General features: G+C 38.9%; 1 protein-coding gene across 1 annotated transcript in view; it reads right to left on the bottom strand.

Moving 5' to 3' along the window:
• The window catches only part of LOC128699252 (circadian locomoter output cycles protein kaput), a 109829-nt gene that overhangs the window by 27452 nt on the left and 65980 nt on the right, over positions 1-16397 (bottom strand). The window contains exons 8-9 of the mRNA XM_070090416.1: positions 15668-15815; positions 1629-3562 (exon numbers count right to left, since the gene is read on the bottom strand). Of these exons, the coding sequence (XP_069946517.1) occupies positions 1629-3562; positions 15668-15815 (2082 nt within the window). The remainder of the gene's footprint in view (positions 1-1628; positions 3563-15667; positions 15816-16397) is intronic.

Genomic DNA, 16397 nt, shown 5'->3' with positions numbered 1-16397 from the left:
ATCCAGCTTCTTCTCATTCATAGCATCCACAATCATCTCTTTCTTATGACTCACAAAATCGTAATGACACGATTGCAAACAAACCATACTTTCTTATCATTCGCACAACATCCACGCACATTCAGACATCCCACTTTGACAATTTTCTTCTTCTTCTTTTTAGTAATTATTACAGGAAAAGGGGTTACTAGCCCATTGTTTCCGGCATTTTAGTTGACTTTCACAACACGCATGGCTTACGGAGGAAAGATTCTTATTCCACTTCCCCATTGATATAAAAGGAAAAGTAATAAGAACAAGAACTATTAATATAAAATCAAAGAAAACTCAGATGAATGTGTATAAATAAACGTGTACATGTATGTGTAGTGTGACCTAAGGGTAAGTAGCAGTAGCAAGATGTACCTGTAATCTTGCATATTTATGAGACAGACAAAAGACACTAGCAATCCTACGTGGGTGGTTGCTGTCTACCAACCTACTAAATATTTAAAAATATACCAGAAATGTTATAAATGGTGCAAAGGTGACATTAAAACAATATCAAAGATGGCTGACACAAACCCACTGCCATTATAGTAGGCTCCTCACTTAGCAACGAATTCATTTACCAACGAGGTAAATGAATTCGTGAACGTAAATCTACATTCACATGCGTAGCGCTCCAAACGTAGATCTACGTTTTTTTTTTTACATGCTTTCAAATGGAGAAAATAAAGGTCAGAGTGCTATGCATGTAAACGTAGATCTACGTTTGGACAGTTTAAGGGTTAAGTGAGGAGAGGCTCTATTGTTTCACCCAGGAAAAATGCAAAAATTTGAGTTTAGGAAGTTTCTGATAGCACCTCACTGTGTGTGGGCAAACATGAAAATTAAGGAAATATACCTCTGAATCAGGGAATAAAGTACTGTATTCCAACAGAAAGAACTCAGTATATATATATATATATATATATATATATTTAAATTATAGGTAGTAGGTTGGTAGACAGCAACCGCCCAGGGAGGTACTACCGTCCTGCCAAGTGAGTGTAAAACGTAAGCCTGTAATTGTTTTACACGATGGTAGGATTGCTGGTGTTTTTTCTGTCTCATAAACATGCAAGGTTTCAGGTACGTCTTGCTACTTCTGCTTACACTTAGGTCACACTACACATACATGTACAAGCATATGTATACACACCCCTCTGGGTTTTCTTCTATTTTCTTACTAGCTCTTGTTCTTGTTTATTTCCTCTTATCTCCATGGGGAAGTGGAACAGAATTCTTCCTCCGTAAGCTATGCGTGTTGTAAGAGGCGACTAAAATGCCAGGAGCAAGGGGCTAGTAACCCCTTCTCCTGTATATATTACTAAATATGAAAGGAGAAACTTTTGTTTTTCCTTTTGGGCCACCCCGCCTCGGTGGGATACGGCTGGTGTGTTGAAAGAAAGAAATATATTTAAATCTAATGATAAAGCAAGGAAAAAATTAAATAATGGAAACTTTCATTGTTAAGCAAGGCTGGTTTAACAGGTTCAGGAAGTGCAACACTATGAATACACTTAATTTACTGTATTGTCCATGAATTACATACCAAACTGGTGAAGAAATATACAGCAACATAAACCTCATGATTACAAAATTACCTTGCTGTGTTACTGATGAAGTTGAGCAATGTGTGAAAATGACTGGAGGTCCTTTAAAGCTTTTTCTTATTTCTGGTGTTTGGTTTAAATGACAGTCTCTCTGCCACTGGTCTGGATGATGTTTTAACTGCAGGTGCTGTTCAGTCTGCTGCTGGTGATAGTTCTCTTCATAATGTACATTGCTTTCAAAATTTTGTTGCTGTACTTGATGCAGGCGCTGTTGTTCCTGTCTTTGTTGTAAATAATGTTCATGCTGTTTCTGTTTCTGCTGCAAATGCTGCTGCTCTTGTCTTTCTTGCAGATGTGGCTCACATTGCAGCTGATGTTCCTGTTGTAAAGGCTGTTGTTGAAGACCTTGTAGCAACATTTGTTCATGCTGTTTATGTTGATAATATTGTTCATGCTGTTTATGGTCTTGTTGCAAATACTGATCATCACATGGTTGCTGTCTTTGTTGCTGATACAGCTCCTGCTGTTGCTGCCTTTGGTGGAAAACTTTTTCATGAAGCTGCTTTTGATGACATTGTTCACAGTGTTGCTGCCCTTGGTGGGGAAAAAAATCATGCTGCTGTTCTTGATGTTCACACTGCTCATGTATGTGCTGCATTTGCTGCAAATGGTGCTGTTGTTGTAAATTACATTCATGTAGTTGATGGCTTTGATATGGCTTTTGATTTTGTTGATCATTTGGTTTTTGTACTTTGTTTTGATATTGATGATAGGGAGATGGCTGGTGATGATGGCACTCTTTCATATGTGGTCTTTCCTGCTGCTGTCTTGGGATATTTCCTCCTACTTCTACCAACTGTGAGGACTGCAAATTGTTCATCTGATCTGAACAAATATTTTTTTGAAGAGGCACAAGCTTTTGATCATACAAGAGGTGGTATTCATCTGGGTGCTGGGTAAGGTGCTCAGGGGAAATCACACTCTGAGAATAAACTTGACTTTGACCAATCATAGGTAAATCCTGGTTAGATGAAGATACTATTTCATTCCCATTCTGATGCTGAATTAAATTAGTGCTTTTATTTAAAGGGGAACTCCTCTGGTTGTTAAATTCTGATGGTACACCTTCATATCTATAATTTCGATCATTAATTTGAATATTATTGCTACAGTTCATAGAACTGTCATTGGCATTGGTCATAATGCCAGTATTGAATGGTTGGTAACTGTCTGTAGATTCAGTTGCAAAATTTCTAAACTGTTGGGGAATACTTGAAGAGATTTCACTGTTGTACTCAACTTGAAGATCATAATTTGCATTGCAAGTGGAAACTATGTTCGGCTGAGTCTGGGTATCCATCATACTACCACTGACTTTTGTCTCAATATCTACTGGTAATGAGAGATCAGCAATGTTTTCTTGCAGGGTATTATGTATTGGCTGGATGGAGCACTGCTCATGTACTAGTGATGTAAATAAACTCGAGCTTGTGTAATCAAAATTCAAGTCATGGTCAATAATAACTTGTGTGCTGTGTGATGTATTAGCAGAGTGACATCTTGCTGGTGTTGATACTGGCTCTGAACTCAACTTCTTAAGTGGTACATTGCACAGGTCTTCATCTGACCCTCGTTTCCTTGCTACTTGTAACCATGTGATATCCTCAGCTACAGTTTGTGATTTTTGTATTTCATTTTGTGGTACAATATTCTTACTATTAGAGCAGCCTTTTCTATTATCTGTAAGTTGCACATCTTCTATATTTGTTACTACCTGGGTAGAAAAAGATTCAATAATTTTTCCTGGGGTAATTTTAGGAGAAAATGAAGTGTCCTGGGATGCCATTGTATCAATGGAAGACTTTATATTGAGATCAGGATCAATACTATCAATAATTTTCTGTATGTTTTCTGGATTCATTCTTTCTTTCAACACAGCTATTAGTTCTGAAGGTATCTGTATAAAAATAAGAAAATATTCAAAAAGTCAAAAACATTCATGATGCTGTTCAAAATTTTTTACCAGTAATAAAGAATTTTTTACATATATCATATATATGCAGAAAAACCTTAAAAATTTATACAGCATATATCTCTTATCAATATTTTTATACTTTTGTAGTGAAAACTGGACAAGAATTCAAATAAAACTGTCAAATTATTTAAAAAAATTGAAGTACAAGTCTATAAAAAAAGTGAACCAGCTACAAACTGCTTCCTCTATATCAAACTTATACAGCACATGACAGTAGTAGAAGAAAAGCTATACAAATATATGTTTAAAAAACAAGTCGGCCGTCTCCCACCGAGGCAGGGTGACCCAAAAAGAAAGAAAATCTCCAAAAAGAAAATACTTTCATCATCATTCAACACTTTCACTACACTCACACACTATCACTGTTTTTGCAGAGGTGCTCAGAACACAACAGTTTAGAAGCATATACGTATAAAGATACACAACATATCCCTCCAAACTGCCAATATCCCAAAACCCCTCCTTTAAAGTGCAGGCATTGTACTTCCCATTTCCAGGACTCAAGTCCGGCTATATAAAAATAACCGGTTTCCCTGAATCCCTTCACTAAATATTACCCTGCTCACACTCCAACAGATTGTCAGGTCCCAAATACCATTCATCTCCATTCACTCCTATCGAACACGCTCATGCACGCCTGCTGGAAGTCCAAGCCCCTCGCCCACAAAACCTCCCTTACCCCTTCCTTCCAACCTTTTCGAGGACGACCCCAACCCCGCCTTCCTTCTCCTACAGATTTAAATGCTCTCCATGTCATTCTACTTTGATCCATTCTCTCTAAATGACCAAACCACCTCAACAACCCCTCTTCTGCCCTCTGACTAATACTTTTATTAACTCCACACCTTTTCCTAATTTCCACACTCCGAATTTTCTGCATAATATTTACACCACACATTGCCCTTAGACAGGACATCTCCACAGCCTCCAACCACCTCCTCGCTGCTGCATTCACAACCCAAGCTTCACACCCATATAAGAGTGTTGGTACTACTATACTTTCATACATTCCTTTCTTTGCCTCCATAGATAACGTTTTTTGACACATATATCTCAATGCACCACTCACATTTTTTCCCTCATCAATTCTATGATTAACCTCATCCTACATAAATCCATCCGCTGAAACGTCAACTCCCAAGTAGTATCTGAAAAACATTCACTTCTTCCATACTCCTCCTCCCCAATTTGATAACCAAGTTTTCTTCATCTAAATCATTTGATACCCTCATCACCTTACTCTTTTCTATGTTCACTTTCAACTTTCTACCTTTACACACACTCCCAAACTCATCCACTAACCTTTGCAATTTTTCTTTAGAATCTCCCATAAGCACAGTATCATCAGCAAAAAGTAACTGTGTCAATTCCCATTTTGTATTTGATTCCCCATACTTTAATCCCACCCCTCTCCCGAACACCCTAGCATTTACTTCTTTTACAACCCCATCTATAAATATATTAAACAACCATGGTGACATTACACATCCCTGTCTAAGACCTACTTTTACCGGGAAGTAGTCTCCCTCTCTTCTACACACCCTAACCTGAGCCTCACTATCCTCATAAAAACTCTTTACAGCATTCAGTAACTTACCACCTATTCCATATACTTGCAACATCTGCCACATTGCTCCCCTATCCACTCTATCATATGCCTTTTCTAAATCCATAAATGCAATAAAAACTTCCCTACCTTTATCTAAATACTGTTCACATATATGCTTCAATGTAAACACTTGATCTACACATCCCCTACCCACTCTGAAACCTCCTTGCTCATCCGCAATCCTACATTCTGTCTTACCTCTAATTCTTTCAATAATAACCCTACCGTACACTTTTCCTGGTATACTCAGTAAACCTATTCCTCTATAATTTGTACAATCTCTTTTGTCCCCTTTCCCTTTATATAAAGGGACTATACATGCTCTCTGCCAATCCCTAGGTACCTTCCCCTCTTTCATACATTTATTAAACAAAAGTACTAACCACTCCAACACTATATCCCCCTCTGCTTTGAACATTTCTGTCATGATCCCATCAGTTCCAGCTGCTTTACCCCCTTTCATTCTACGTAATGCCTCACATACCTCCCCCACACTTACATTCTGCTCTTCTTCACTCCTAAAAGATGGTATACCTCCCTGACCAGTGCATGAAATTACCGCCTCCCTTTCTTCCTCAACATTTAAAAGTTCCTCAAAATATTCTCGCCATCTACCTAATACCTCCCTCCCCATCTACTAACTCCCCTACTCTGTTTGTAACTGACAAATCCATACTTTCCCTAGGCTTTCTTAACTTGTTTAGCTCACTCCAAAATGTTTTCTTATTTTCATTAAAATTTCTTGACAGTGCCTCTCCCACTCTATCATCTGCTCTCCTTTTGCACTCTCTCACCACTCTCTTCACCTTTCTTTTACTCTCCATATACTCTGCTCTTCTTGTAACACTTCTGCTTTGTAAAAACCTCTCATAAGCTAACTTTTTCTCTTTTATCACACCCTTTACTTCATCATTCAACCAATCACTTCTCTTTCCCCCTGTCCCCACCCTCCTATAACCACAAACTTCTGCCCCACAATCTAATACTGCATTTTTAAAACTCATCCAACCCTCTTCAACCCCCCCACTACTCATCTTTGCACTAGCCCACCTTTCTGCCAATAGTCGCTTATATCTCACCCGAACTTCCTCCTCCCTTAGTTTATACACTTTCACTTCCCTCCTACTTGTTGTTGCCACTTTCCTCTTGTCACATCTACCTCTTACTCTAACTGTAGTACAACTAAATAATGATCCGATATATCAGTTGCCCCTCTATAAACATGTACATCCTGGAGCCTACCCATCAACCTTTTATCCACCAATACATAATCTAACAAACTACTTTCATTACGTGCTACATCATACCTTGCATATTTATTTATCATCTTTTTCATAAAATATTTATTACTTATTACCAAATCTCTTTCTACACATAGCTCAATTAAAGGCTCCCCATTTACATTTACCCCTGGCACCCCAAATTTACCTACTACTCCTTCCACAACATTTTTACCCACTTTACCATTGAAATCCCCAACCACAAGTACTCTCACACTTGGTTCGAAACTCCCCATGCATTCACTCAACATTTCCCAAAATCTCTCTCTCTCCTCTACACTTCTCTTCTCCAGGTGCATATACACTTACTATAACCCACTTTTCACATCCAACCTTTATTTTACTCCACATAATCCTTGAATTAATACATTTATAGTCCCACTTTTCCTGCCATATCTTATCCTTCAACATTATTGCTACTCCTTCTTTAGCTCTAACTCTATTTGAAACCCCTGACCTAATCCCATTTATTCCTCTCCACTGAAACTCTCCCACCCCCTTCAGCTTTGTTTCACTTAAAGCCAGGACATCCAGCTTCTTCTCATTCATAACATCCACAATCATCTCTTTCTTATCATTTGCACAACATCCACGCACATTCAGACTTCCCATTTTGACAATTTTCTTCTTATTATTCTTTTTAGTAATCTTTACAGGAAAAGGGGTTACTAGCCCATTGTTCCTGGCATTTTAGTTGACTTTTACAACATGCATGGCTTACGGAGGAAAGATTCTTATTCCAATTCCCCATGGATATAAAAGGAAAAGTAATAAGACCAAGAACTATTAAGATAAAATCAAAGAAAACTCAGATGAGTGTGTATAAATAAACGTGTACATGTATGTGTAGTGTGACCTAAGTGTAAGTAGAAGTAGCAAGACATGCCTGTAATCTTGCATATTTATGAGACAGACAAAAGACACCAGCAATCCTACCATCATGTAAAACAATTACAGGCTTTCATTTTACACTCACTTGGCAGGACGGTAGTACCTCCCTGGGTGGTTGCTGTCTACCAACCTACTACCATATACTGTATGTGCATACATGTACATATACATGTACATGTACATATACATGTACATGTACATATACATGTACATGTACATATACATGTACATGTACATATACATGTACATGTACATATACATGTACATATACATGTACATGTACATATACATGTACATGTACATATACATGTACATGTACATACATGTACAAGTATATATATACATACCCATCTGGGTTTTCTTCTATTTTCTTTCTAGTTCTTGTTCTTGTCTAATTCCTCTTAACAAAAAATAATTTTTTTCAAGATTAACTATAGTTTTACATAAAACAATGAGAAAGAAATATATAGCACTAATTTTACTAATAAATGAATATTGCATACTTTATCTGAAGACTCTTGCTGGTATATGGAAGAACGCAAGGAGGGGTTACTTCCCTTCTTTGTCTTTTACTGCCACTAGAACCAGCTTGAGAATCACTGCACCCCTGTTGCACAAAAAAGTTGTCCACTCCCTGCCTGCCTGCTACATTCCCTGCCTCCCTGCTACACTCCCTCCCTGCCTGCTACACTCCCTGCATGACTGCTACACTCCCTGCCTTCCTGCTACACTCCCTGCCTTCTTACTACTCCCTGCATGCCTGCTGCACTCCCTGCCATCCTGCTACACTCCCTGCCTTCCTGCTACACTCCCTGCATCCCTGCTGCACTCCCTGCATGCCTTCTACACTCCCTGCCTTCCTACTGCACTTCCTGCCATCCTTCCACACTAACTGCATGCCTGCTGCACTCCGTGTTTTCCTGTTACACTCCCTGCATGCCTGCTACACTCCTTGCCTCTATGCCTGCCTGCCTTGAATTCTATTGTGTTTCTCACTTTCTTTACCAAAGGAACTTTACTAGGAACTTTCTTTGTGCCCATGATTGCTTATTTCGTAGTTGCACTCAATTAATAACCACAAAAAACAATGGATTATAACAAAATGTCTGGATGACTGCACAAAGGCTTCCTCACTCACCCAGATACACAGCCAGACTGACTCACAAACATGGCGGGTGGACGTGTCCAATACAGCCAACAACCGAAATAACGGCCGATACGGAACAGAATTTCAGCCAGAAAAGTGGGTGAAAACTGAATTGGCCGATAACCAAGAGTCCACTGTATATACAGTGCTAGTCACGGCATTATGCTGCCCCTCCCCCACACATGTACCAAAACACAAACAAATACCATGAAAGATTATAATTTATATATGTGCACATTTACTGAAGTTTTAATACTTGGTGCTGCGTCCTTTATGCTTAATCACATCCCTCAGCTGTGTAGGAAGACACACAAATTCTTGATGGTTTGGGGAGGTATATTATTCCATGCCTCATGTAGAGCAGCCTACAGCCATGGGATGGAACTGATATCATTGCCCAGTAAACTTTGTTTCACTACTGACCAGAGGTTTTCAATAGGGTTTAGGTTTGGGGAATTGCCTAGCCAGTCATTAAAGAACCTTACTTCACAGTCCTTAAAGCCACTGAACTACAGATTTGGTGGTATGACACAGTGTACCATCCTGCATAAAAACCGCAACCCCACACTTGTCAAACGCCTCAGGTAAATTGTCACACAATAACTCCAGGTAATTATTTTTTTTTTTCAACAAGTTGGCAGTCTCCCACCGAAGCAGGGTGACCCAAAAAAGAAAATCCCCAAAAAGAAAATATTTTCATCATCATTCAACACTTTCACCTCACTCGCACATAATCACTGTTTTTGCAGAGGCACTCAGAATACAACAGTATAGAAGCATATACGTATAAAGATACACAACATATCCTTCCAAACTGCCAATATCCCAAACCCCTCCTTTAAAGTGCAGGCATTGTACTTCCCATTTCCAGGACTCAAGTCTGGCTATATAAAAATAACCAGTTTCCCTGAATCTCTTCACTAAATATTACCCTGCTCACACTCCAACAGCTCATCAGGTCCCAAATACCATTCATCTCCATTCACTCCTAACACACACACACTTGCTGGAAGTTCAAGCCCTTCGCCCACAAAACCTCCTTTACCCCCTCCCTCCAACCTTTTCGAGGATGACCCCTACCCTGCCTTCCCTCCCCTACAGATTTATACGCTCTCCATGTCATTCTACTTTGATCCATTCTCTCTAAATGACCAAACCACCTCAACAACCCCTCTTCAGCCCTCTGACCAATACTTTTATTAACTCCACACCTTCTCCTAATTTCCACACTCTGAATTTTTTGCATAATATTCACACCACACATTGCCCTTAGACAGGACATCTCCACTGCCTCCTCGCTGCAGCATTTACAACCCAAGCTTCACACCCCTATAAGTGTTGGTACTACTATACTTTCATACATTCCCTTCTTTGCCTCCATAGATAACATTTTTTTGTCTCCACATATACCTCCATGCACCACTCACCTTTTTCCTTCATCAATTCTATGATTAACCTCATCCTTCATAAATCCATCCACTGACACGTCAACTCCCAAATATCTGAAAACATTCACTTCTTCCATACTCCTCTCCAATTTGATATCCAATTTTTCTTTATCTAAATCATTTGATACCCTCATCACCTTACTCTTTTCTATGTTCACTTTCAACTTTCTACCTTTACACACACTCCCAAACTCGTCTACTAACCTTTGCAATTTTTCTTTAGAATCTCCCATAAGCAGAGTATCATCAGCAAAAAGTAACTGTGTCAATTCCCATTTTGTATTTGACTCCCCATAATTTAATCCCACCCATCTCCCGAACACCCTAGCATTTACTTCTTTTACAACCCCACCTATAAATATATTAAACAACCATGGTGACATTACACATCCCTGTCTAAGACCTACTTTTACCGGGAAGTAATCTCCCTCTCTTCTACACACCCCAACCTGAGCCTCACTATCCTCATAAAAAGTCTTTACAGCATTTAGTAACTTACCACCTATTCCATATATTTGTAACATCTGCCACATTGCTCATCTATCCACTCTATCATATGCCTTTTCTAAATCCATAAATGCAATAAAAACTTCCCTACCTTTATCTAAATACTGTTCACATATATGCTTCAAGGTAAACACTTGATCTACACATCCCTTACCCACTCTAAAACCTTCCACTACAGACTGATACACTCTTGAAGTCATCCTGTTTTACTCCATTCTCTCTACATGTCCGAACCACCTCAACAACCCTTCCTCAGCCCTCTGGACAACAGTTTTGGCAATCCCGCACCTCCTCATAACTTCCAAACTATGAATTCTCTGCATTATATTCACACCACACATTGCCCTCAGACATGACATCTCCACTGCCTCCAGCCTTCTCCTCACTGCAACATTCATCACCCATGCTTCACACCCATACAGGAGCATTGGTAAAACTATACTCTCATACATTCCCCTCTTTGCTTCCAAGGACAAAGTTCTTTGTCTCCACAGACTCCTAAGTGCACCGCTCACCCTTTTCCCCTCATCAATTCTACGATTCACCTCATCTTTCATAGACCCATCCGCTAACACGTCCACTCCCAAATATCTAAATACATTCACCTCCTCCATACTCTCTCCCTCCAGTCTGATATCCAATCTTTCATCACCTAATCATTTTGTTATCCTCATAACCTTACTCTTTCCTGTATTCACTTTCAATTTTCTTCTTTTACATACTCTACCAAATTCATCCACCAAACTGTGCAACTTCTCTTCAGAATCACCCAAGAGCACAGTGTCATCAGCAAAGAGCAACTGTGACAACTCCCACTTTATGTGTGATTCTTTATCTTTTAACTCCACACCTCTTGCCAAGACCCTCGCATTTACTTCTCTTACAACCCCATCTATAAATATATTAAACAACCACGGTGACATCACACATCCTTGTCTAAACCCTACTTGTACTGGGAAATAATCTCCCTCTTTCCTCATACTCTAACTTGAGCCTCACTATCCTCGTAAAAACTCTTCACTGCTTTCAGTAACCTACCTCCTATACCATACATCTGCAACATCTGCCACATTGCCCCCCTATCCACCCTGTCATACGCCTTTTCCAAATCCATAAATGCCACAAAAACCTCTTTACCCTTATCTAAATAATGTTCACTTATAAGTTTCACTGTAAACACCTGGTCCACACACCCCCTACCTTTCCTAAAGCCTCCTTGTTCATCTGCTATCCTATTCTCCGTCTTACTCTTAATTCTTTCAATAATAACTCTACCATACACTTTACCAGGTATACTCAACAGACTTATCCCCCTATAATTTTTGCACTCTTTTTTGTCCCCTTTGCCTTTATACAAAGGAACTATGCATGCTCTCTGCCAATCCCTAGTTACTTTACCCTCTTCCATACATTCATTAAATAATAGCACCAACCACTTCAAAACTATATCCCCACCTGCTTTTAACATTTCTATCTTTATCCCATCAATCCCAGCTGCCTTACCCCCCTTTCATTTTACCTACTGCCTCACGAACTTCCCCCACACTCACAACTGGCTCTTCCTCACTCCTACAAGATGTTATTTCTCCTTGCCCTATACACAAAATCACAGCTTCCCAATCTTCATCAACATTCAACAATTCCTCAAAATATTCCCTCCATCTTCCCAATACCTCTAAATCTCCATTTAATAACTCTCCTCTCCTATTTTTAACTGACAAATCCATTTGTTCTCTAGGCTTTCTTAACTTGTTAATCTCACTCCAAAACTTTTTCTTATTTTCAACAAAATTTGTTGATAACATCTCACTCACTCTCTCATTTGCTCTCTTTTTACATTGCTTCACCACTCTCTTAACCTCTCTCTTTTTCTCCTTAACACAGTTAAGGTATGAACAGATGTCTTTTTCAAGAGGCCAGGTCGAGGTTTGGCAGACGGTAACTCGGCACTGCCACCAACCTTGAAACACTGCACCCTGTTCCTGGTTTAGAAAGACACGTAAGCAAACACTATGACATATTTATTAGAAAACGTTTCGGTCCTGGGACCTTGATCATGTTTTCTAATAAATATGTCATAGTGTTTGCTTACGTGTCTTTCTAAACCAACTTGTCGGTATTTATTACCAAGGTTTATACCACCCTGTTCCTCACTGAACGCTCACACCAACATTCTCCACTATTTCTTTCATCTTGTGCCCAGCTTTGTGAAGCCCTATGATTTGAGCTATAGTTTCAGGTGTTAAAGACTTCCTTTTACCCATAATCAAACATGTATAGCACCAAAACCAAAGGGAACACCGGACTAAAGATGGGGTGGATGAGAGACAAAAAGTGCAACACTTCCTCTTACCACGGCAGCCACATGAGAATTATGGCGTGACTAGCAATGTATATATACAACCTCTCCTCATTTAGCGATGTACCCATTTACCGACGACTCAGACTTACGATGGGCTCTCTGACCAGTGTATATACCTAAATAATGTATATTAGAGCTGATTTCCTCTATTCTGTTTATTACAATATACAGTACACTACTGTATGAACATTTAAATATATACCTGAAATGTTATTAATGGTGCAGAGATGACATTAAAACAATATCAAAGATGGTTGCCACAAACCCCCTACCCTTATAGCATGTTCCTCACTTAGTGACGAATTCATTTACCGATGTGGTCTTACAAACAGAACTCCGTCGTTAAGTGAGGAGTGGCTGTATATATACTACATACATTTTTTTTAACACACTAGTCATCTCCCATTGAGGTAGGGTGACTTGAAAAAGAAACACTTTCATCATCATTCATACTATCACTGTCTTGCCAGAGGTATGTGGATACGACAGCTCAGATGATCCTCCAAGCAGCAAATATCCCCAGCCCTCCTCCAGAATGCAGTCACTTTCCACCTCCGGGATTCAAGTCTGGCTAACCGGTTTCCCCGAATCCCTTCACGAACTGTTACACTGCTCACACACTGATCACTGATCTTAAACATGACATCCCCACTTCGTCTAGACTCCTCTTTGCTGAAGTATTCAAAACTCGTGCCTCATACCTATACAAAACCATTGGTACCACTATACTCTAGTACAATCCTCCCTTTCGCCTGTACAGGTAAACCTCTTTCTTTCCACAGATGTCTCAATATACAGTGGAACCTCAAATATCGAACTTAATCCGTTCCAGGAGCTAGTTCTAAATTCGAAAAGTATGAAAACCGAAGCAATATTTCCCATAAGAAATAATGGAAATAAAATTAATTGGTTCCAGAAACCCAAAAATACTCACAAAAAAATACATTTTACAGGGATTAATTCCAGTTTTACATACACAACAAATCCTATAGTGTTCAATTATATATATAAATATAATATAACATTTTTACTTACCTTTATTGAAGATTAGTGATGGCATCTGGAAGATAGGGAGGAGGAGAGAGGGAGTTGGGGTTAGTGTTTGGAAGGAGAATCCCCCTCCATGAGGACTTGAGGTAAAGCCCTCTCTGGGGTTACTTCCCTACTCTGTCTTTTAATGCCAATAGGACCAGCTTGAGAATCACTGGACCCCTGTCTCACAAAATAACTGTCCACAGTCCTCTGTTTCTGAACTGGTTCCAGGAGTTTTCTGTACCAGATCGGCATGCAACTTCCTTGCCTTTTTGCAAATAATTGTCTCTGAAACACTATCACCTGCCATCTCTTCATCCTTGATCCACACCAGCAACAACTTCTCAACCTCTTCAACTATTTGTGGTCTTTTTTTGGTTAGCATATTAACACCTTTCGCAACATCAGCTTCCTTGATCTTTCTTTGCCAGGATCGACCCGATGGTCGACTTGTTTTTCCCATACATCTTGGCAAGCTCAACAAGTCTCACACCACTCTCACATTTCTGTATTATTTCCTTCTTCACATCTATGGTGTTTCTCACTTTCTTTACCACAGGGGTACCACTAGCAAGTTTCTTTCGGCCCATGGTAGCTTATTTCAGTCCCATAAGCACTAAACACAATGAAATAATGAGAGCGCAGGTTAGTGTTCACTTAAGAATCAACAAAGTCAGACTGGCTCACGGTGCCTGCGCGGGGATGCGGACAGAGAGGGCTGGCGGACAGGTCTGGTACCCAGCGGTCCGAAAATAGGGGCGCATTCGATAATAGGGACAAAGTTGGTTCGAGAAAAGGGTTCTATTTTTGAAACGTTCAATAAGTGATACGTTCGAAATTTGAGGTTCCACTGTACCAGATATGGATCTCCCTGACATTCTTGGCTCAGGTCTCTTCCTATCTTACCCCTTTAAATTAACTCCCATTTTCTTACACACAAACAGGGTCTCTTGGCCGAAGCACCCAATCTTAGTACCCAAGACAAGGTAGTTGACATGGGAAGATGCCACCTTCCCACGTAAGTTGACTTGAATAACAGTAAGTAACAAACATTAGGCATCTCCTGAATTAGAATTTGGAATTAAGTTAAAGGATGGTAACTAGACCCACTCAAAAACAATGCTTGCTTCAAAACTGGGAACATTTAGGTTAGGGCTATGCAAGAATAGTTTCTTTCTCACTTTCCCAGTAAATTACATCATAGGAAATGATAAGTGATAAGGTACTCTATTACAGTGTATTGCATGTCATCAGGAGAAAAATAGTGCATAGATACATTTAGTTTATATTACATAAAAACACTTAAAATATTTGTACTGTATTAACATATACACAGTTAAATGTGCTGCCACACAGGTCCACTATTTTTCAAAATATTTTCTAAATTTCAATGCTTTTCAAAATTCTTAGTCTCATTTGCTTCCCTTTTTCACCTCTTTAATTTATGCTCATATTTTTAAAAATCTGAATTTTAGCTAGAAATTATGAAGAATCTACACTTTTTTTTTATTTTTTTGAAAAGAAAAATTTCAGCTAGAAATTATTGAGAATCTACGATTTTTTTTTTTTTTTTATCTTTTGGAAAAGTAAAAATTTTTATTTTCCAAATTTGGAAGTACTGTACATTATGGTGAGAACTATCATTTATTATAGAGAGATTATGTGTTTAGGAATAGTTTTTGGTATATGTACATATATTTATACAAGTACAATACATACAATAATTAATGACACAGGCTTACTGGTATACCAATAATACCATATGTTAAAAAATCTCACCTGACCACTGTATTGATGCATACAAAGGTTTCCACTTGGCCAGTTTGGTTAACTTCGATGTATCCCCGTGATCTTAGTGTAACATGTGTTCCATCTTTACACCTCAGTCTGTATGAAACTATGCCTTGGCCTTTACTGCTGCTGAACACTGTCAACAAAATGCTCTTTTAGACAATGAAAAGTAATCCTACATTTACTGATAATGGAGACTGTCTTATGTATCACATGACATTGACACTCAAGGCAGGCCTACATCATCTCAAAATAACAATCAGCAGTGAATTAAATATACAGTAACACTCAACCCTACATTTATGACTCGGTAAAGAAACATGCATGGTAAGGATTCAAATGAGATCTCTGTATTTATGTATAGTCATGGACCACAGATGTTGACAGTGTTCTCTTATTGTGCATATGGTCCTCTGTTTGTCACTAGGGATATTTTAAACTCCCACCCATATCTCTCACACCAGCAAATTATAACTGAAGTGTGAAGATTCGAGACCAGGCCCTCATGTATCCTCCAATATTAGATCTCTCTCTCCTCTTAAGGGAATACACTGCAAGCACTTTTAGGTATTCACAGTAGTTTAAATGCTTTATAAATTTTATGCAGGCAGTAAATGTTCTGTACATTTTCCAGCAATTATCTCTTTTTGCCTTGAACAGAAATGAACTCAAAACAATATTCATATTGTGAGAGCACACATGAATTGAATAGTATTAT

Source organism: Cherax quadricarinatus, chromosome 31, assembly GCF_038502225.1.
Source record: "Cherax quadricarinatus isolate ZL_2023a chromosome 31, ASM3850222v1, whole genome shotgun sequence".
In the NCBI taxonomy this organism is placed as follows: Eukaryota; Metazoa; Arthropoda; class Malacostraca; order Decapoda; family Parastacidae; genus Cherax; species Cherax quadricarinatus.
This window is presented reverse-complemented; position numbering and strand designations above follow the sequence as displayed.